This window comes from Cimex lectularius, unplaced genomic scaffold (assembly GCF_000648675.2).
Source record: "Cimex lectularius strain Harlan isolate CLEC.00 unplaced genomic scaffold, Clec_2.1 scaffold31, whole genome shotgun sequence".
In the NCBI taxonomy this organism is placed as follows: domain Eukaryota; kingdom Metazoa; phylum Arthropoda; class Insecta; order Hemiptera; family Cimicidae; genus Cimex; species Cimex lectularius.
Genome location: NW_019392645.1, coordinates 2,041,177 through 2,064,381, shown reverse-complemented (window position 1 = coordinate 2,064,381; position 23,205 = coordinate 2,041,177). Strand labels below are relative to the sequence as shown.

The 23,205-nt window shown below is 36.8% G+C and overlaps 1 protein-coding gene across 1 annotated transcript; it reads left to right on the top strand.

The window, feature by feature from the left end:
• Positions 1–491: 491 nt before the first annotated feature.
• Positions 492–3,425, top strand: LOC106670522. Its single transcript, XM_014400958.2, has 2 exons — positions 492–1,352; positions 2,948–3,425. The coding sequence occupies exons 1-2, from the start codon at positions 673–675 to the stop codon at positions 3,330–3,332; spliced, it is 1,065 nt and encodes a 354-aa protein (XP_014256444.1). The 5' UTR covers positions 492–672; the 3' UTR covers positions 3,333–3,425.
• Positions 3,426–23,205: the final 19,780 nt, after the last annotated feature.

Here is a 23,205-nt window from a genome sequence, read left to right as displayed (position 1 = left end):
TTCGAGACGTGTTTTAAACGGCTTATTTTAAATTGAGGGTTATCTCCGAAGATGATTGGCCAATAATCGTTATTGGTCGATAACCAATTTTTCAATTTTTTTTTTATATCGGCACTGCAGTTTAATTTCCACCTTCAAATAATTGTAATCTCATTAGGGGACAATACATATAGTAATGGGTTATAAGGTTCAGTGACATAATGTTCCATCTTATCTCGTTTTTCTTAGAAAAAAAGTTGATAAACATGCCAAATCGTATAATTTAAGACAGTCTGTTTGTTTACTTTAAAATGAACAGGAAGTATTTTGCAATCCTCAGGCTATTTGACACATGGGAGGGAAAATATTGAAAAATCTGCGTGACGATCCTGATATCTCTACATAAATTATTGACGGATCTTGACAATTAATAAACCGTTTAATGGCCACGTTCCGTTACTGTTATTAATCCACATAAAGATTGAGAATTCAGTCGTTTTTTATGACGGTAACCATGGAAGTAAGAAAAAAAAATTTAAAAATTCGCATACAAATTTTCAAATTTTTTCACCACTCATCACAATAAATACACGATTTCATAACACGCAACACATTTCACTACGACATATTTTATGTTTTCGAAAAGCGTTCCTGTCTATAATTCTGCAACACGTTTATTTATAGTTGAGGATCATGAACAACATCTTCGAAAGGCTTTGGAGGAGGTCGGATGAAGATAACTCGGACGAGTTCAGATCTAATTCCGTATCGAATTCGAACTTATATTCCAAGTTGGACGGAAAACTGAAAAAGGGCACGTTCAGCGAGGACTCGTACAGGTTCGGTAGGAAGTACGGCTACGCGCCCGCGGGTCCTTCGTCGAGCGGGATCGGCCACATCTCCGAGAACATAGAGATGCTCCATAAATTGGAAAACTTAGAGAGAGAGGTCGAATACCAAAAAGAGCACATCGCCAAAATCTACACCGAATGGGAACACCTCAAATCCCAGCTTATCGCCCAGACGTTATTCTGCGCTTCCGTGGGCGGATGCATAGGAACGATGTTTTGGAAAGGTGCCGTCGACCGGGAGGGTGTCAAGTACACGCTCAGCTCGTCTAAAATATCGGAATTCTTCAAATTTACAAACGGGATTCTCAACTCTTTCATATCCGTTTATAAAGAGAATATGCCGAACTTGGAGAGCGAAGAATCGCAGTTCGTCCTCTCTGTCTGCGGCTGCATAGCCAACATATCCGCCGTCACCCAGGGGGCGAGAAAGATCATCACGGATATAAACGGAAAAGAACTGGTCGAAACTCTGATTAATATTCTACCTGCAATTCCAAAACCAGCAGGCGATTCACTGAAAAGGTTTAGCATGCATTAATAATAATTGATTAAAATCTACACTACTTAACCTGGCCCGACATTAACACTAAACCTAACCTACCCTATCCCACCCTTACTTAACTGTTCCTAACCTAATCTGGCCCATCCCTAAAACTAAACCTGACCTATCCCAACCTAACTTAATTATTACTACCCTAACCCGTCCCTAACAATGAACCTAATCTACTCTATTCCTACCTAACTCAACCAAAAACCCTCGCTAACCTAACGTAACTATTCTTATCCTAACTTAAGCAAAAACATGTGCACTCCCTTATGACGCGAAATCCATGACTCAAAATTTGTCACAAAAGGAATTTATGTTTCAAGCCCAAAAACACATCCATGTAAAAAAAGAAAGAAAAAGTTCTAATTAAATTGCATGTTTGACAAATTTCACAAAATTTTCATTATCCAGTTATAAAGTAGGTCCCAAAACGAACTCCGTTGGTCAATCCTAGTCGTATAGTATCTTTTTTTTCATAATAAAAAGTTGCAACAAGCCACGAGGTGTTTTTTTTAATATATACGTTTGTTTTTCAATATGCTCCAAACATTTGTTTGGTAGTTGTTGCAACACATGTGGTGATTATTGCACAAATAATCATGGATGTGTAACCTTACTCATCCCTAACACTACATAACCTAACCATTCCTAACCTTAACTCCAATTTCTAACCAATTACAACGCTTGCGCTTTCCTTCCAGCTTGACCTATTGCTTTTAATTGGTTAAGTTACGTGTTAATCAAATTAATTATTCTTTTTATCTAAGGTTTTTGGCTGAGTTGAAAAACTAGTGTTACCAGCGGGATTCGAACTCGCGACCTTCGGCTCAATATGCCGCTGCCCCAACAACTTAAGCTATCTTGACTTCTCAAATGGTTTGAGCAGCGGCGTATTGAGCCGAAGGTCGTGGGTTTGAATCTCGCTTGTGACACTAATTTTTCATCCTGAACAAAAACTTTAAATAAAAAGAATATTTAATTGGGATAATTAATATTGTCAATTATGACCACTAAGCAAATATGGATTAATTTAGTGTTCATGTTGAAAGTGTAAAAATTGCGCAAATAAACTCCATTGTCAACCATATAGTGCCTTTTTCCATATTACAAAAGTGAAACTAAGCAAAGAGGTTTCCTGCGCTTTATTCAGTACCCCTGTTTATTTCCCAATTTTTATGCTAAAGTCAAATTCAGTTATACAATTATACAACAAAATCAATCAGAATCGTTGGTCTTATCATGAGCCTTTATGACATGGCACATGATGGTGACTGACTGTAAGATATTACTTTATGTAGAATCAACTTCAAATTTGCATATTATCTCCATTTAATTCATGACTGTGTAAACTCACCCGTCTTAAAGACTTAACCTGTCTCTAACCCTCGTCCTAATTTTTCACCTTACCATTCGTAACCTAACCTCGGCTGGTTTAACCTTCGGTCGTTGGTTCCATACCAACCTCGCCTCGGGAATTTCTGACCCCGTACTTCCTTACCACATTTGTCCCATACGGATATAATTTATAGAACAATACTTATTATTTTAATATAATTTGGGTTTTTTTCAGGGTGTTACTTGCGATCCTTTACAATATCGGAATGATCGGCACCGGTCTGAAAATGATCCAGACGAGGCAGACCTTGCTTCAGGCGTTAGCCGAGATACTACAGACGAGACGTCAGAACGAGCTCGTACTTATCGCTCTTCGCTTAGTAGAGCTGTTCACGAGCGGGATCCCCACGACAGACTACCTCTTCCTCTTGATCAAAATCGTCGGCAAAGATGTGATCGAGCCGTACAAGACGTCGGACTCTTTGGAGATCCGCATGTGCGCCGAGAGCATATTAATCAACTTCAGCGAGGCCGAATTCCAGCTGGGCATCCCGTTTCAGTTTACATGGCGTTCTGTACCTTTGATACAAGACAGCTCAAAAGACCCCAATATGACCTGACTGCCAACGTGAGAACCGATGTCGTCTATCAAAATCGTCGAATTATTGTACGATTGGAATACACAACTCAAAACAATTATACGTTCACAATCACAAAAATATTTCAGAGTATAATTTTATATCAGAGTTATTAGTATAAGCATAATAGCGTAGTTTATAACATTATAATAAAGGTAAGCTGCCATGGAACTGGTCATATTCACAAGCAGATTTGCAAGGTGGCTAAGGCTCATTGAAATATTTGTATAAAAAAATCCAAGACCTAGTTTTAAATAGTAGAAACTGCGCAATGGCGTCGACTGAGAAGAAGAAATGCAAATCTGACGACCTAGAAGTGCACCTTGAACTCTCACACATAGACCTGGTGGGGAGGAGTTGAGTGACTGAAGAATGAACTTTCTATCCTTATTCCTTGGAATAGACGTAACTGTCAACCTTCCCTCTCCTCCGTTCGTGAAATCTCCCCGGAAATTAAAAGTCGGCCGATTTTCAGACGGTGATCCCCCAGACCGCACGCCGCCGAGGGGGAAACCGCGGGACGAGCCGGCCCCAATGCGTTCCAACCGCTCACGCTGTATCATTACAGCCCGACCTTCTAATTGACTAAATCACATTTTTAATATTAAACGTTTCAAAATGTGAGAAACAAAATCCGTGGCTGGGCTCGTAGTGTCTATTTATTTCCCTATACAAATTTGAAATCCATGTATATTCTTTCAATGCTGATTTGTTTGAAGTGAAATTCAATAATACAATTATATAAAATAATAAGCATAATTGAACTTGTCATGAACCAATTTTTCAATGTTAGATGATTGTTGTCAAATTTCTATGTGAAAATTCGCTTATCGTAATCGCATATTTTCTCTTCTAGACGGAAAGAAAAGAGTCATGGATATGTAACCTTACTCGTCCCTAACACTAGATAACATAACATGTCCCAACCCTACTCTAACCTAACCTAACCTTTTATAACCTAACCTATCGTGGCGCATGCCAACTCATTCCAGCCTGAATTTCTAATACTTTCAATTGACTAAATAAACTTCGATTTTCAGCGTACTGTATGTAAGAGATAAAATGAATTAACCTGACCTGTCCCTAACACTAATCCTAACCCTAATCTAACCTAACCCTGCGTACTCGCATTAACTTAATACTAGAATCGAAAATAATCATGCAAAGAAATTTTGTATGCAGCCACAAATTCATGTTAAAACTACAACAGAGTACGTCAGAAATTCCACTTTGAACATTAAGAATATTGCACACCATCACGAGTGAGGCTAAAAAAAAAATAGCAAACATCTTTGAAGAACTACTGTGTTCACAACTAATATTCAAAAGCTTAAATTTTTGAAGATTATTCGTCGACTTGGTTGTCTCATCGTCCAGTAAGAGAAACAAATACTAGCAACAATAAAACAAGAGGGTCGACCATCATCGCAAGAAAACAATAAACAAATCTGGATACGGAAGGTGCAAAAATAGAGATTTTTTCTGTTAACACCTTGGATTTTGAACTTCAAAAATAGAAGGGGAAAATGAGTAACATCGGAATCGCGCTGGTGGAAAATTATTGGTCCGCCGCCAAAAGTTGTGCTACAAAAGTGTTACAAAATTATAATAAACTCAAAAGGAAATCTTGAATGGGGCAGAAGAACTTAAATTTAAATGTAATATAAATATTGAGTATGATAGATGGGTGAACCGATGTTGGGTTATTTCCGATTATTTTGGTCCGGCTATCTTCGCTGTTTTGGTTATGTCATACGTGTTTCGGCTTCTCTCTGGCTCTCTAGATTGTTCAATCAGATCTTAAGTAGTGAAAAATTGTGAAAATGGAAAACAGAAAAATAACAAAACTACTTCAGGAACCTGCGTTACTGGAGCAATGGGTTCTTTTCTAAATTCACCACCGGAATATATATACATAAAAGATTTAAAGTGGGTTTGTTTCTGGACTGGAAACACAATTTGGGATTTCGCGTTATCCGGGAGTGTACATGTTTATGTTAGAGGGTTAGGTTATGTAGAGTTAGGCTAGGTGGGGCCTGGGTTAGGGTTAGGAACGGGTTAGGTTACACATCCGTTTATATTATAAGCAATCTCTTCATCAGGGCGTTGCATTCGAAAATTCCTAAAATTTATCCAGAATATACATAGCAGTTAAACGGATTGGTCGATTATTGCTGAATGAGTTTCAACTGAACACCGACTTCACACACAAGGCAGATGTTTTTTAAAGAAAATGTGTTCACGGTCTTAACAGAGGGGAAAAAAAGTCAAATTCCTCGACTTTGTTTTCCTACCTTAAAATATCCGAGTTCCTGCCGTAAATACCTCAGAAAACAGAGTTCTTTTATTATTCGCAAGGGAAACAACACTTGCTAATCCGCAAAGTTTTACAACGTAGGTGGCATGTCTAATTGAACAAAATTAACACACCTGTATACTCTTCAATACTACTTTTTTAAAAAATGGTTTATGTCTGCGTTGGGCATGTATTTCAAAGTTATTATATATCTGATGATTTGTTTTTTTACCTAGGACAAATGAATAATATGCAGCCGTATTAAAAGACATTTTATATATAAATAATCCTGCCCCTATCCTTCATCCTAACCATTACTCTACTTAACTTAGCCTAACACGTCTCAACCCACACCTAATCTAATTATTTAACTGACGATTTGTTTTTTATCTAGGATAAAAAATAATAAGCCAAATCGTACTAAATGAGATTAGTTATATAGAAAACCTAACCTGTTCCAAACATTAACCCTAACTAACTCATCTCTAACACTACTCCTTCTAACTGCCGTTAAATGTAATTTAATTTTAATGTATTGCAAGGTTTTTCTTGATGTCTACAGGATAATGAGCCTGGTCCTTTGCCATCATTTTGGTCCGCCTATTCTCGTTGTTTCTACTTTTATCCGTCTTTACTGGTTGGTATGTGTTGAATTTATATAACATTAGATAACAAAAATATAACATTAGAGTACATAGAATACACAGAACCAGAACCCTAATCGTTTATTGAAGATTTTTAAAGATTCACTAATTTCGTGGTCCGCTTGACCAATTAATATATTACAATTAATTCAGGTTTTTGGTTGAGATAAAAAAGTCAATGGTACGAGCGGGATTCGAACCGACGATCTTCGGCTTGATACGCCGCTGCTCTACCACTTGAGCTATCGTGACCTCGATCCACTCGGACACCAACTTCCCATCTCAACCGCACCTTTTGAATTTTCCCTCCTTTTTGCCATTTTTCAAATGTCGTGTAATCGGGTTGGATTCTCGACGAAAAATGAAACCCGCTCGTGCCATTGACTTTTTTATCTCAACTAAAGACCTTAATTAATTGTAATTTATTAATTGGTCAAGCGGACCACGAAATTAGTGAATTTAATGATTTAAAATGAAGTATACTTCACTAAAGCTCTCCGTGGCCATTTCATTTGTCGTCGGGAATCCAACCCGATTACACGACATTTGAAAAATGGCAAAAAGGAGGGAAAATTCAAAAGGTGCGGTTGAGATGGGAAGTTGGTGTCCGAGTGGATCGAGGTCACGATAGCTCAAGTGGTAGAGCAGCGGCGTATCAAGCCGAAGATCGTGGGTTCGAATCCCGCTCGTGCCATTGACTTTTTTATCTCAACTAAAAACCTTAATTAATTGTAATTTTTAAAGATCTTGAACTTCCTTACACCGTTTCTAACCTGACCTAACCCCACCCATGTGCAAACCCTAACCCAGCCAATGCAAAAACAAATTTTTCCATCTATGTTAAAAATGTTAGACACTATTAGACGTTTCCAAGCGTTCTCGCCAACAGCTCTCATACTTTTTTTAAATATCGTTTTTTGCCGTCTGTTGTTTTAATATTAATATATATCTCACAATATGTTTTTTTAACCTATAATAAACAATAAAAATAAACAGGATAGTATTAAGAAGGATTAGACGTATAAAAATTTAAACCGTTCCTAACCTTAGCTTTAACCCTAAGCTAACCCTAATTGTCTCTACCCTAGCCATTTTTACCATAACCCGACTGAACCTAACCTAATACTTCTCTAACATTAACCTAAACTAAACTTGACTCTAACTCAACGTAAACAAATCATTCCTCAACTTGCCTAAACTAACGCTTCCCTAAACATAAACTAACTCAACCTTACCTCACCAAACCCTAACCTTACCTAACCAATGCAAAAAGTATGTATTCCTAAATCATATCCATGTTAAAAATATTAGACAAGTGTCTAAGGGTACGTGCCAATTGACCCTAGATGCGAGGAAAAAACCACGATAAGTAATTTAAGTAATTCCTTTTTTAAAAAATGGTTTAATAATTATGTGGTTTCAGATTTATTTAACTCATCCGAACCCTAACTTAACCTTACCTTAACCCTAATTCACCCTAACCTAACAAGCCCAACCAATGCAAAAAAGTGTTCCCTACATAACCAAACTATTCCTCAGCAGCCTAACCTAGCTCATTCTTAATCGTAACATGAACGTAACCTTAACCCAACCGAATCTAAACCAACCTGACGCCTCTAACCATAACCTAAACTAAACATGACTTCAGCTCTACATAACTACATCATTCCTCACCTAACCAACTCATACCTAACCATAACATAAACTTAAACTTAACCATAACGCAACCAATGCAAAAACAAATGTGTATATTTAATCGTCAAAAAATGTCCGTGTTAATCATGTTAAACACGGGTCCAAGCGTTTTTGCCGATTGGTTCTAGTAATGGAGAAAAAATGTAATTTAAGTAGTTTTTTATATGGTCTTCTGTCTTTGTGGTGCGTGTATTTCAGGGCTGTTATATATCAGTCGATTTTTTGACATAGGATGAAAAAAATGATATGCAGGATTTTATAAAATGAGATTTCATATGTAAAAAGTTAAAAAACCAAACGATGCTGTGAGTAAAGTAGGTCAAAAAGATTATTTGTGAAAATATAATTAGGGTTATTTTTAAGCACCCTTTAAAGAAAACAAATAATAGAGATAGTTTGGGTAGATTTACCAGGGGCAATTTTTAGTTCTCAGGTGTCCTTTGATCCACTTAAAAATTCATGTTCAAATTGTACGTTTTTACAATTATTAGAAAGCTGCATTTCTCTTCTTTCAGGTTATCCCAACAGGTTTAGATTTTCTGTTATTGTAAGTGAGAAAAATAAGGTTGAATTCAACAAAAGCTCCTTAGACGTTTTATTTTATATCACCGGTTCTAATTTATTTACTTAAACCAAATTTGTTGCGCTAGTTGTCGATTATATGGTTCTAAAAGCATATCACATTTCCTGTAGATCGGTGAAGTCGTTTCAAAGTTATACACAATTGTTTTTTTAATTTTAGACAAAAATCTTAGGAATTCGTAGGGAGAAAAATTTCGATTTTTTCATTTATCCGGGTGGGGTTCGGGGTGGATAAACGAATATCAAATTTTTCTTTGTAAACAAAATTCAACTTACTTTCCTACTTCGCTCTATCACAGAATAATATGCAGTGCATATTAATAGATAGGTCGGATTTGCTTACTGTTCTTTTGTTTAAATTCGTTCAATTTGGTCGGCATCTATTCTTCGGGGAAATATATCAGGCTCTCCAAAAGCACAGTTTCCCATGCTTATTCCGCCCCTCGACGTTTAAGGCTTGGAGATATTTAATGGAAACACAATAGGGAGTCTTCGAACCGGAGAGTCAGCGAAGAAACGTTCCCTCGGCCTCTTTCCCATGGCCATTCCTGGAAAAAAATTTGCACAAATATTACAAATAATTATTTTGACGGGCCTTCAGATCGTTTAAGGTCGTTGCCATATCTAAAACAAACGGTGGCCGGGACAATAAAGAGAAGGATCGAGCAGTACGATTCTCTTCACACCTTTTCTCCCTGACATGCGATTTGATAATAAAAATATTTTAAATTAAACCTTTATCGTATATTATTACCCTTGAACTAAAAAAAAATCATAAATATTATCTGAAGAAAAACACATAAGAACTACACGTTAACAGGAGAGTTCAAGCTAATGCGAAAAATATGAAGAGAGAAACGTGCGTCAACTAATAAAAAATAAACTATAAGAAACAACCGAAGTTGACAAAACTAAGTTTAAAAAAAAAGAAAGAAAAGAAAAATTAATATCGAACTTATAAACCAATTTTTTGTCTTGGTATGTTTAACTATAACATTTATTTATTTACTGTTGTGTACTTTGTAATGCTTGTTGTTTTTTTAGTTTTTTAATTAATTATTTTTTATTTGCTTTATATATTTTTTAAATTTCCATACTGTTTTTTATGATACCAGCATAACATCGTCTGCCGGAGGTTAAATGCTAATTTACTGCTTTGTTGTAGTCCTTTTTTTTTTTGTAAACAAAAGTATTTATCTATCTAACTATAACGATATTTTGAAAGTTGCCAAAATTCTGTACTAAAGAAAACTCGCCCGTTTCAATCGCATATTTTCTCTTCTAAACGGTAAAGAAAGAATCATGGATATGTAAAATTACCCTAACTCTAACAGAACCTAATTATTTCTAACCTAACCTATCTTAAAGCATGCACATTCATTGCAGTCTGAGTTTATAGTCCTTTCAATTGACTAAATCAACTTTTCGATGTTTAGAGGATTAAAGTAAGAAAAAAACTCCATATGTCAATCACAGATTTTCTTCTCTTAAAGGGAAAATATTAAACCGTGGATGGGTAACCTTACACATCCCTTACACTGCATAACCAACCAGAAATAACTTACCGCAAAGTATGGGCATTCATTCCAGGCTGACATGATAGCAATCCTCCGTGGTCAATTTGTATGCATGTTATCTTCTATTTTTTAATAATACAAAGTTGAAACTTAGAAGAGGTTACCTTGACTTCTTTCTGCACCCCTGTTTAGTTCTGCTTTGTTGCTAGTAGTAATTTCAATTATATAATTCTATAAAAGAATCATTATGGTAGATCTCGTCATGGATCAATTGGTTTTACCAGGTAATGGTGATGGTAAGATATCATTTTTTTACTATCGCGATATTTAAAAAGTTGACAAAATTATATTTTTAAAAACTCGCCCTTCGCAATCAATCTAACCTAACCGTTTTTCCAATTGAGTAAATCACTTTTCAAATTCAACGTTTTGAAAATTTATAAAACAAACTATAGGTCGATTTGTGGGCGAATAGTGTCGATTTTCCATAATACAAAGTTGATACCAAGCAAGAGATTTCCTGCATTTCATTCTTAATTTCTGTTTAGTTTAAAGCTTGTTTGTTTGAAGTCGGATTAAATTATACGATTATATATAAAAGAATGGTCGATCTTGTCATGAATTAATAATATTTTTGTAGTTGGTGGTGTCTTATTGTAAGACATATTTTTTAACTATTACGATATTTGAAAGTTAACAAAATTTTATGTAACGAAACTTTACAATCACGTATTTTCTCATCTTTAACGGAAAAACGTTGAATCATTGATGTGTAACCTTACCCAAAATAACCTATCCTGCCCTAACCTAAACTATACTATTATATATAACCTAAAAGTAACTTTTCTAACCTAACCTATCCCGATGCATGCGCACTCATTCCAGCCTGACTTTCTAATTTTTTCAAGTTGCTAAATCATTTTTTCATCAACATATCAAAATTTAATTATGCAAAGTCAACCATGGGTGCAGAGTGACTTTTTGTCATGTAAAAGTTAAAACTAAATCAAGATGTTTCGTGCACTTAATTCTCCACACACAGGGCAAAACTTCGAATTTTGGCCAAATGTGAGTGTTTATTCCAGTACTTTTGCCTGACAGCTGTATAAACGATTCTAGTCGAGAAGGAAACAGTATCCTTTAAAAAAAAAATAATACGCCTTGGTTTGTGGTTTTTTAATACACCTTGGCTTACATAACCTAACCCAACCCTAACTCTAACCTAACACACACATGCGCGCTCCCCGGTAACGCGAAATCTACGCGAAAATGTTCGCGCAAAGCAAACTTGTGCCCGGCCAAAATTTTAAAACCAAAACAAAGAAATGAGAAATTTCACTCCAAAAATGACAAAATAACCGCCCATTACGGTGACCGTCTGTAAAATTTGTGCAAATCCCTTGTACCTCATCTTTCGCACCTACCTAACATTCGTCAATCTTTTGTTTATGGGGTTTTACAGTGTCAAAAGTTATTCCGTGGAACTTTGTCGAACTTCGTTAGTCTCACAATGGCACCATAATGAGAAGAATAACGCCGGTGGATAAAACAAACAAAAAAGAATGAAATGTAGATGGATGTATGTAAATAGATTAAGAAGAATGGTGAAGAAAGAGGGGTTTGATGAATAGGCCCGCCTAGGGGAGGAGCCAACGAGACTGCTCGGCACCTTTCCGCGGTTGTTCCATCGCCGGCGGTGATCTCATCCGAAATGGACCAATTCCAAAACATTCTTTTGCCGGCTATCTCTCGAAGAGCTTGTGTGACAAGCCGGGTAGACAACAGGCATGATCCATTTATCATAATTCATATTGGACTGATAGATGATGTTGAACATTATTTCAGTATATTGTGGTCGTTTCCGATAATTTTGGTCTGCCTATCTTCGCTGTTTCTGGCCAGACTGCATTTCCGCTTCTTCCCATCTGCATCGCTGTATCTGTAGAACACGATTGGAAAATTATCACTGATGGTGAATTTTAAAAACTCCTCTGATAGACCAAGAAAGCAAGAACAGGCAGACCAGAATAATCGGAAATGAACAAATTGCTATGACATGATTTCTACTCAAATGAATTAATTTAATTAATTATTTTTTATTTAATCAATTTATCTCAAGAGAAGGATACGGATGTGGGATTATAGATTTTAATAAAATTGTTTTTTGGTAATACTAAGTCAAAAAGTACTAGACATGTCCGAGCGTTTGGACCAATGGGTAAAGAAGTTGATAAAAAAAATTAAAACATAACAATAATTTAAGTATTTGTAACAGATGTTTTTCTGCTTTTGTTCTGCATATATTTCAAAGCTATTTAATTTTTGACGAATAGCTGTTTTTCCTAAGATAAAAATATAATAAACAGCATTGTAAATACCCAAATTATTTCTCAATTAACCAAACCTAATTCATCCCTAACCCTAACATGAATATAATATTAACCCTAACTCAGCCTAACCTAACCAAACCCAACCTTATCAAACCAATCGTAACCTAACTCGTACCTAACACTAATTCCATCTTAAACGTAAGCTAACCCTAATCCCTAATACGCTCTAGGAGCTGTACAAAATATATATTCTATGCAGTTTAAGTGCTTTTGTAAAATGTATTTTCATCCTTTGTTAAGCATGTTTTCCATAATTATTATATATCTGACGATTTGTTTTTTTACATAGGGTGAAAAAATAGTAAGCAGGATAGTATTAAATGATATTACGAATATAAAAACCTATCATCTTCCTAATTTAATCTTCCCTAACACGTCTCTAACCTTAGTTCTAACCCAAACCTAAACTTAACCTAACCTTGACTTTGTCTAATCAAACCATTCCTGACCTAATCTAACCTAACTTCTCCCTACCCCTAACCCTAACCCCCTAATGGGCTTAGGTGCCGATAAAAAATATGTATTTCATGTAATTTCAATATGTCTTTAAAATATAGTTTTCTTTTTTTGTTATGCTTATATTTTCAAGTTATTGTATATTTGACGATTTGATTTTTTACCTAGGGTGAAAAAATAATAAGCTGGATAATTATATATTAGGGTTACCAGGATATTAAATAAGATTAGAAAATAATATAAAAATCTAGCCCGTCCCCAACCTCAGTCATAAACCTAACCTCTAAACCTACTACGCTTACCTAAACTAACCTAACCGTATCTCACTCAAAGAGAAATCGATGACGTGAAAATACAATGCGAACATACCACCCAGACAAACACCCATGTAAAAACAAAAACGGTACAAAAAGATAATAACAAATGTTGTGAGACGTTTACTTTTAGATTTTTTTCTTCGTCAAGATTACGTTACGGTAATGTATAAAGGTTTAGAATTCAGAGCATATTATGTAGGGATGTAATGGAAAATTTACAACAAAAACGCTGTTGAATCATTTATTTCATCAGAAATGTAATAAATAATTGACCTACGTGTTCTCGGTAGAAGTTTGTTCACGTTTCAAATAAGTCCATAGTTGTAATTACGGAGGCGGAGGGAAAAAAATTCTAACGATATAATTTATTCGTTCAACTCTCGCTGGAAAAAAAAAATTGAACCGGAAAAGAATTTCTAGTTAACTAATTCCAACGACTGGACGTTCTTGAGCGGGTCGTTCCCACATTCGATCTTTTTTCATGAGACGTAGTTACTTATAAACGTATAAAACACAATTATTTTTAACATTAGTGACAACCCGGATCGATTTAGCATGCTAGGTTTTTCCATTTACGTCCAGTGCAAAGTGTCCATTGTTTCGCCATTTCCGACGAGATGTGACTCATGTAATTGCGATAAGGAAAGGGAAATACATTACATTTATCCTATATTTTACATTTTATAGTCTGTTTTTTTATTTAAAAAAAAAAAATCAAAAGATATGTATTAACCCTTTCTTGCCCAAAGTTGTTTCAGAGCGATGCCAATGTAGCAATATTGTTTAAGGTTAGCTAGACATCCCGCGATTTTAGGGCAGGCACAGTATGTTTCGTTCCATGTTTCATCCTCTGCATTGGCAAAACTGATTTTTTGGCGCCAATCTAAAATTTTCATCTTGGAATCTTCTCTCCAACATGACTGACCATCGTCATCCCAACACTGCATATTGTATCGATTGTTATATTTGCCAATCATAAAAATTTTCATATCCGGTTTAATTTAATCCTTCCTGTCCAAAGTTGCTTCAGGGCGAAGCCAACTTAGCAATTTTAAGGTTAACAGGAAATTCCGTGAATTTAGGGCTTTAGGCCGGGTAAAGTGTTTTTTCTTCCATGTTTCATCCCGTGTATTGGCAACACTGATTTATCGGGCGCCAATAAACTCACGAGATTTCCAGGTTACCTTTTAACTACTAATACAACATTAGGCTATAAAGGGTTAAGGGTACTTTTAAGCTTTCGAGTCATACAAGGACATCTAAGAATTCAAACACCGCCTTTTTATACGTGATGACGCAAAAATTTGTGAAAAAAATGATTTGATAATTTTTTTAAGTGTTAATGGATTGAAGGCTTTTCCATTAATTTTGGCCAAATGGCCTTTGACGCAAACGTCGAGATATAATCGCTCCTTTGAAACTTGGTGTCCCCCCAGCATTACTCACTCCTTCCCTCGAAATGAAACAATGTTCCGTTTGTTTTAACCGACTTGAAAATCCATACCAAACATCGGACCGAAATGCAGAAATATTTATAACATAAGCCACATTTGGGTCAACATTCGTTCGAGACTTAAGACGAATTAGCAGAACATGTGTGACAACATCGGAAATAAAAGAAGTCTCTGAGCGAAGAAGGACGACGAAGAAAATTAATTGCCGGCCCTTGGAGGAGGAGAAAAAATTGCGCATGGAGCCGAGTCGAAAGAGGAACAATAGACAAGACTATCATCAAGAATGTTTGCCGACAAAAAAAAAAAAAACTTTTAAACTCAAGTCATCATTATTTTCGTGATACAATAGTGCTACGACTGTAAAATTAATAAACGAAGGGTACAGTGGTGTACATTACAATAGGTCAAACTAGAAGAAGAGGGAGATTGTTTTTGTCGGCACAATTTGGGTATGTTGCATTCAATTTTTGATTACTGGAGACGGATGTCGGGTTCAGTATCTAGACAGCTTCGGTATTTAGTTTGGGGGCTGTATAGATAGAAAATCCGGATCGCACAGGTAAGTTGTAGCAATTGACGGACGAACCCCAACTTTAGTGGGATTAGGTATTTATAAAGATTATGCATTTATGCAAATGTTTTGGTTTTAGATAATACAAAAACAACTTATAAGAAACCTATTTTCCGCACCACATACGTTTGATAGATACGGTTAGCGACAAGTCGGGTAAGGTTCCGTTATGTAGAGTTATTGGCTAGGTTTGTAAAGGTAGAGTTAAATACGAAGCAGGCGAGATTTGGTTAGATAGTGTTAGGGACAGGTGCGCCTTGGTTAGGTAGGGTTAGAGACAATACAAACGGTTAGGTAATATTTGGAACATGTTAGGTTTGTTAAGCAGGTATGGTTAGTATTAGGTACAAGTTTGGTTTGATTAAGTGGGTAGGGTTTTAGTGTTAGGCACAGGTTAAGTTTGATTAGTTAGCTTTAAAAAGCAGGCAGGCGAGATTAGATTACTAAGATAGGATTAGTGTGTTAGGGACAGGCTAGGGTTAGGTCATGCAGGGTTAGTGTTAGGTACAGGTTAGGTTTGGTTAGTTAGTCTTAGGTACAAGTTAAGTTTGGTTAGGTAGGATTAGTGTTAGGTACAGGTTAGGTTTAATTAGTTATAGTTAGGATTCTGGTTAGTGTTCGGGACCGGTTAGGGAACATATAAATCACGTTTTCCATATTTTCTGTCACAGCTTAACAAATGTCTCGTAGAAAATAGGTAAAATACACTTATTATATTTTTAGTGAACAAGATTGTCGGGCCTAAATGAATGTACGTGGATATTAACTTTCATTTGGTCAAAATTCGGCATATCCGGTTTTGCAGAAATGAATGTAGAGATGGTAGAAATATATAACGTAGTATGCAAGTATGCTAATGGATTATGTGAAAGTCCATTCACAACCGTCTACCACACGAGGTTCTTTTTGCCCGAGTGCAGTTGGCACAATTTCAATAGAAAATCGAGTCGGAAAGTCAGACCGGTTGTCCGATTGTTTTTTTTTTAAATACATATCCTTGTATCTGCATACAAAGATGATTCGAATGGCGTTTCGTGCTCATTTATCCTCACGTAATCTCACGCCCCGGGGGTTCCTCGATGTCGGCCCGTGTCTTCCCGCGAGATAGCCTTTGACTCTCACGATTTCAAGCCCGTCTTCTGAAGATTCTCGGGAAACGTCTCAAAAGGATGGGACCGAATCAGGAATGCTTCAATTGTATCGGGCAGACCCGTTGGAATGCCAATCAGGTACAAAATCCTCCGACGTTTAACGTGACTGACTTTCCGAATTCCGCGACGCCTGCCAAGTTTCGCAAAGCGCATCACTGATAAAAATAAAATTCAATCCGATTTCTCTCGTATTCTAGACCAAGTGCGGATTCGCCCATGACGCCGATAGATCGTAGATTGTGCCAATGATGAAACGCCGTCCGTACTGCCAATTTGACTTGGCCTCCTTCCAGGATCGAAACGCGAAAAGATGAAAAGATCCAAATGCAATTTCGGGAAGTGGCATCATAATCACATCTTAATTCATATGCACAGTGTGATAAAATAAAATAATAGGGTCTTGGTTTTTTCCACGGGAAAGAGGAACATCGTCCTGCCACCATTCATCGTTCGGTCAACACTTAATTGTCACCGCTAGTTAGGCGTCAACTGGAACGAGTCCAAAACCTCCAAAGTGTGAGTTAGACGACGAGAACGATGACAAATTATTATCTTAGAACCTCCGTTTCCTCCTCCAACCTCGCCACACGATCCCTTCTCCATACTGTGGATTCACTTCGACCAAATCGCACGTTAAACCTGTGTTTTATTTTCATGCAATGAAGCTCTTAATTCATGTTCCTGACAACAATCGGAGAAAAAATTATAATTTAATACATATATCACCCACAATCTGACCATTAACCCTATATGGCCCAATTTTTTCATAAAGTAAAAAGAACATCAATTTCTTAGTTAAAAGTTATACGGGATAGTTTAGATTGGTGCCAAATAAATTAGTGTTGCCAATAAAAGGGCAGATACAGAGCATTGTGCCTGACCTAAACTCACGGGATTTCCTGCTAACCTTTAAAAATAAATAGCTAAAGTTGGCATTGTTCAGAAGCAACTTTGGGAAAGCACGAGGACAAATAGAAAAATAGAACAGAACTAAGGAACTAGGCAAAGTTCTTGGGGAATACCAAACCCCCTTTTTAGTTGAAAAGATTTCTCATCAGCATCCCACGTAACCTCAACACTAACAGGGCCAGTCCTCTTATCCGAACTCTAACCTTAACCTAACCTGTCCTTAATTCTAACCCTAATTTTGCATATCATGTCATGTCAACATTAATTTTGGTTGATGTTGATTTGAATTTACAATTTTCAATATAATGTTAACTTTTCTGGGAAGTAGTAATAAAATAATGAAACATGCAGTATAACTTTACTCAGAATAGGGTGTACTGCGCTGAGGAGAAAACCTAACCTTACCTAACTTACCCGTCCCTAACTTTAAACCTAATTTAACATGTCATGTCAACGCTAACATTAATTTTGTTAGAAGTGATTTGAATTTACATTGGTCAATATAATGTAAACTCTTTTGAAAAAAGGATAATCATGAAATTTAAATTACTGCCCAAAGGAAAACTTAACATGTCCTAACCTTAAACCAACTAACATGTTCCTAACCCTAACATAGCATGTCCTTAATCCTGGCCCTAACTCTAAGTTCCTAATACTTACCCTACCTAACCTGTCTCTAATAATACCTAACCTTACTTTACCTAGCCCTAACCCGAATTTCAGACGTTATGTCAACTCCCATTAATTTTCGGTATACTGATTTGAATTAACTTTGAATAGTATAAAGCAAACTGTTCTGCTCTGCGTGCAATAATAATGAAGCATGCAGAATAAATCTCCTCATAGTAGGGGGTACAGTTCTAAGGGGACAAATTTCCTCACATGTCCCTAATTCTAGGGGTAGCGTAGGGTTAAAAGAGGCGGCCACAAGGCACCTGCACTTCGCCCTGATCTATTTTGCTCCCCTGCTATTTATAACTCACTTACCACCTTCAAGTTGTTAATCAGCCTCCATAGCTTTGCCATCGTCCTTAGTGTAAGATCTTGCTTGTGGTTTTTCTTGTCCTAGTTGGAAGAACCTGCACCTACATAGACCTTCACAGAAACAAAGAATGTGTTCTGCGGTCTCCTCCTCTTCGTAGTAGTATCTGCCTAATGTTTCTTCTGTCTGTACTCCTATCCGGTGCAATCTCCTCGCTCAGTTGCGGTTGCCTTCCAGTAATTCGTTTGTAAGTTTTAAGGATCCATTTTAAGATGTATCCTCTTTTGTGGCGGGATGATAAGTCCATGTTGGCCCCTCTTTCTGGCCAACATGTCAACCTTTTCGGTGCCTCTATGCCCCGGGTACGCAGCAACCCATGCCAGGGTCAGGTCATTAGTGTCGCTGACTTCCGTCAGGGCCTCCATGCAGTTCCAAACATCTTTGCCTTCCCCTGGCATGAAGCTAGGGCCCTAAGTTGTTCTCTGACTGTCAGAGAAAATGGCTATCTTCCGGGAATGTATTTCTAGCCTTTTTATTTCTCTGGCGCATTGTTCAATCGCTATGATTTCAGACTGTAAAACTAGCATTTAGTTAGACCTAGGTTTACCGTCATTTCGTCTTTGGGTTCATCCCGAAGATTCCAGCTCCCGTATCCTCGTCGGTTTTGGAGCCGTCACCCTAATTCTAACCAGAACCTAATTTAATCAGCCCCAAGCACTAACTCCACCTAACCCGCATTTACCACTAATCATAACTGTAATCTAACTTACAGTCAGAACCCCTTATTGTTTCTGCAAGCTAATTGTCTCCATTTCTTACACTCATTAACTTGGATGTTGCATCAGCTGTACAACGTTCGGTACAATTGTATATTTAATTTATTTTTATTTTTTGATTTGATTTGATTTTTTTAGGAAGATAGTTGGTGATAAATTGATCGAGAAATTATTTATTACTGCCGAAATAAAATAATGACAAAGATTTAAAGATAATGAAAAAATCCGACCTTTGAATCCGGTTAGCAATAAATCTAAAACTTTTCAAAAGAGCCCGTGGTCCAGCCTCTGACCGTACGGTCAAGGGGATCGACACGCAGATAACAGTGTTGACTGTAGACCTGATAAAGCTTTCTCGCTGATGATAAAGATTTTGACAGATCAGAGCCAGGTGTGGTTTATCTATGATAAACAACTAGACGGTGGGGCGGGGAGTTGTAGTCGGTTGTCCTGATTTTTTTTTCTAGTTTAAGCCTGTTCGTTACGAACAAGAAATCGAATCCGTTTCTCCGTCTGTTCAATAACGCCAAACCAGTACTAACTTTCTTGTCGTACAATGGAAAAAAAGGCCAGGCAGTTTTATTCTGACCTAATAATCAATCTATAAATGATCCTTTTAGCTTGAATGTTTTTATTTATGACTACAATGAAATTTATAGTTGCATAATTCAAAATTGCAATCTTGCTTTTGAATTTATTGGTATGATATAATAGGAAACATATTTTCCGCCTTAGAGAAAAAAAGGAATAAATTTGAAGACGGCGAGACGTTGTTGTTTTTCGATTTAAACATTGTTCGCATTGGATCTATCGCGCTCATTATAACATAATACATGGCGCCCAAAAAACCAGGGTTGCCAGTCTATGGAACAATACTGCGCCCCTCTAAAAACCGTCTATTGAGCCCAAATTAAACAAAATAGCATTTTGGTGATTTGTTTACAATATTTAAAATTTAAGAAATCATTTACCGGCGGAAAAATTAATCATTTATAAAAGACACATGCGCCTTGGCGATGAATGGCCATGTTGGGGTTTGTAGACTAGATTATTTTAATTTGTATATGTTAACCAGTATTGGCGCCAAAAAATCCAGTGTTGCCAATACACGGGCAGAAAGTGTATGAACAACACTGCGCTCGTCCTAAAAACCTTGTTTTTATCCCACATAAAATGAAATTGTCGTTCTGATGATTTGTTTAGAATATTTATAAATTACGGAACCATTTGACTTTTAAAAAAATGAAAATTAAGAAAGAAACTCACCTCTTGGTGATGAAGAGCTATGCTAGAGGTGGTAGATTAGATTATGATGATTTGCACGTGCTAATTTCAGTATTGGCGCCAAAAAATCCAGTGTTGCCAATGCACGGACAAAAACCACAAGGACAACAATGCGCACGGTTTAAAACTCAAAGAATCTTTCCCTTCTTATTTCTAAAAATTTAGTAAAGTTGGTGAGTTGTCCTGAAGAAACATTGAGTTAGATGGAAAATCTCAACTACTTTAAGTGTGCGCACTCTCTGATGTGTATAAGTAAGGGCCAATTCCACAATAGAGATATTTTAGGGCGTAGTGGAATAAAGGGAGACTGCTGGAGGAAGGAAGAAACTATATAAAGTTAAGAGAATCAGAAAAGAATATTTTTTAAGCAATTTTTGTCCTCCATGCTGGATAGTGAAGAAAAGGTTATGATTCGTATCTGTTATCATCAGTATTGGCGCCAAAAAATCCACTGGTCCCCATACCCAGACAGAAACTGTATGAACAATACTTCGCCTTAAATCCACCGGATCACCCCCCCCCTCCGCTAATCATTAAACATTTTCTCAGTCGGCCTGACCAGAAAGGGTTAACGGCAAAGAGCGAGAATAGGCGGACCAGAGATGATCAATTTCGATCAAACCGCTATATGAAAAGTTCATCGACTCTGCAGACCACCCAGCGAGATTACACAACTTTAACTGTATATATTTTTTTTTATTGTGTGCAAAAGTCCTGATCTTCAATGTTCGTCTTTTTCCTTATTTATTTTGCGGCTGATCCTTTATTTGTAATAGGCTCAATGATGTTTTCGGCGTTAAAATTAGCTTGAATATTTGCAATAAATATCGGAAGCGTAAATGTTTAGAAACTTCAACCTCTTCTCTTGTTAATACGTCTTTATGTAAAGACGTATATCAGTTTATTTTATTTTCTTTATTTTATTTAAAAAAAAAATATATATATTATCCTTTTATCGCCGTATCTGTGGCACGGGACAATGTGCAACTGGGAGATTATGTAATCGGATTTGAAGATTGCACCGCTTCCATTTCCTTCATTTCAGTCTCACAGATTTAAATCCTCCCTGGGTAAGTTGAGACCAGGCGTTTTCCCGTTATGCTGAATTTTTGTTTGTAAAAATAATTAGGATAATTACCGTGAGAAAGGAACCAAAAGTCTTGCCGTGGAGGAAACCTAAGGTAACTCAGTCGGTTTTTGTAATGTTGCACCTTGTTTTCGTCTATAAACGGCCGACGGGAAATATTACAAAATGAGAAAATAATATGCCCTATTTTAGAACTGCTTAACGATGTTTTGTCCAAAAATAAAGCCACGTTCTAAATTGGCAATTGAGAATTGCACCCCCCCCCCCTTGGCAAATATAAATAAAAATATACACGCAAAAAAGAAGTTTTCAAATACCAACATTAAACTCTAGCATACGAATAATCAGCATATAATGGACAAATTTTACGATCTACACTGAGAGGGAAAAATGTGGCCACCGTTAATATTTTTAATTATCTCTTAGACAATCCTCCATTGATTATCTTGAAACAATATTTGGTCCGTTTTAAAGGATTAGAGGTAAATAAAACACAGATAAAATCTCCCACTTGTGTTTACAATTGGATTTTATAAAGGAATCTTTGAATAGTCAATCTCTTCTTTGTTGGTTTTTCTGTAAAGCTCCTTTCTGACGTACCGATGTTTTGAGTTTTGTAAGTTGTACCATTTTTAAGTTTCAAATACGTTTGAGTGATTCGGCTAGAATCATTGTTGGAAGATGGAAAAAGTCAAACGTATATGACCAGGGTACTTAACATGTCCGGAGGATCTTCCATCGCAACCAAGATACTGGAGATTACTCAGGAAGGCATGGATAAAAGTAGCCATCGTGTCACAACTCAGAGAGATGATCGTGTTTCGAATGTACTGCGTAATCGATTTTCTACCGCTATTGGGATCAAGCAACGACTTCAACAAGTTAGAAATGTTAATGTCAGTTTACGCACCGTAAAGCGAAGGACTTTCAGAAGCTGGATCATGTGCGAGATGTCCTGCCACTGGTCGAAACTTCTGACAAGGCATAGAACAACTCGGTTGAGTTTCATTTGTTCTGAGCAAGATTGGACTAAAATATTATTTTCGGATGAGCTAAGGTTTTGTTTGGGGTCTTCTGACGGCCGAGAGAGGGTTTGGAGAAGAACAGGAATGCGATATATCCCCGCAGCATTTTCACTCCGGAAAAGCTGTGGTTGCATTATGGTTTAGGTACGCGTTTGTATGGAAGGTGACTCAAACTTGTTCTTCATCGAAGATTCCCTGATTCAATGCTTGATACATTGAAGATTTGTTATCAGAAGAAGTTCTTCGTGCCCCACGCAGCTAGGTTCGTTGGTGTCTAATTACGACGAGCTCCGATTCAATGTTTGGAGCTGCCAGCGAATATTCCCGACTTAAACCCTATTGAACACCTTTGGGACCAGTCGTCAAAAAGTCGCCAAGTGATGCCTGAGATTGGCGGTAATTATGAATGGCGTCTTTGAAGGAGTACACACGTCGAATGCAAGCGGTCGGTGACCAATGCAAGAGGAGGAAATACTCCGTATTGAATTGAAGATATTCTAGAAATGATAAAGGTGGGTGAGTATGTACATTCACTTTCTGTAAATGGTGGTTTTACTCACAGATTTTTTGTCAACAAAAATCCGGATTTCGAGCATTAAACGCTCACCATCAGGTGAAGTACTTTTAAAATTCATGTCGATAGAAGTGTTTGTAACTCCTCCAACCTGAAGAGCGTTTAATGCTTGAAATCCGGTTCGTTGAAAACAACAAAATATCTC

Excerpts from the sequence above, each read along its gene's own strand:
- LOC106670522 (XM_014400958.2), top strand. The coding sequence starts at position 673 with ATGAACAACATCTTCGAAAGGCTTTGGAGGAGGTCGGATGAAGATAAC. Across the intron at positions 1,353-2,947 it reads GCAGGCGATTCACTGAAAAG|GGTGTTACTTGCGATCCTTT; the intron begins GTTTAGCATGCA and ends GGTTTTTTTCAG.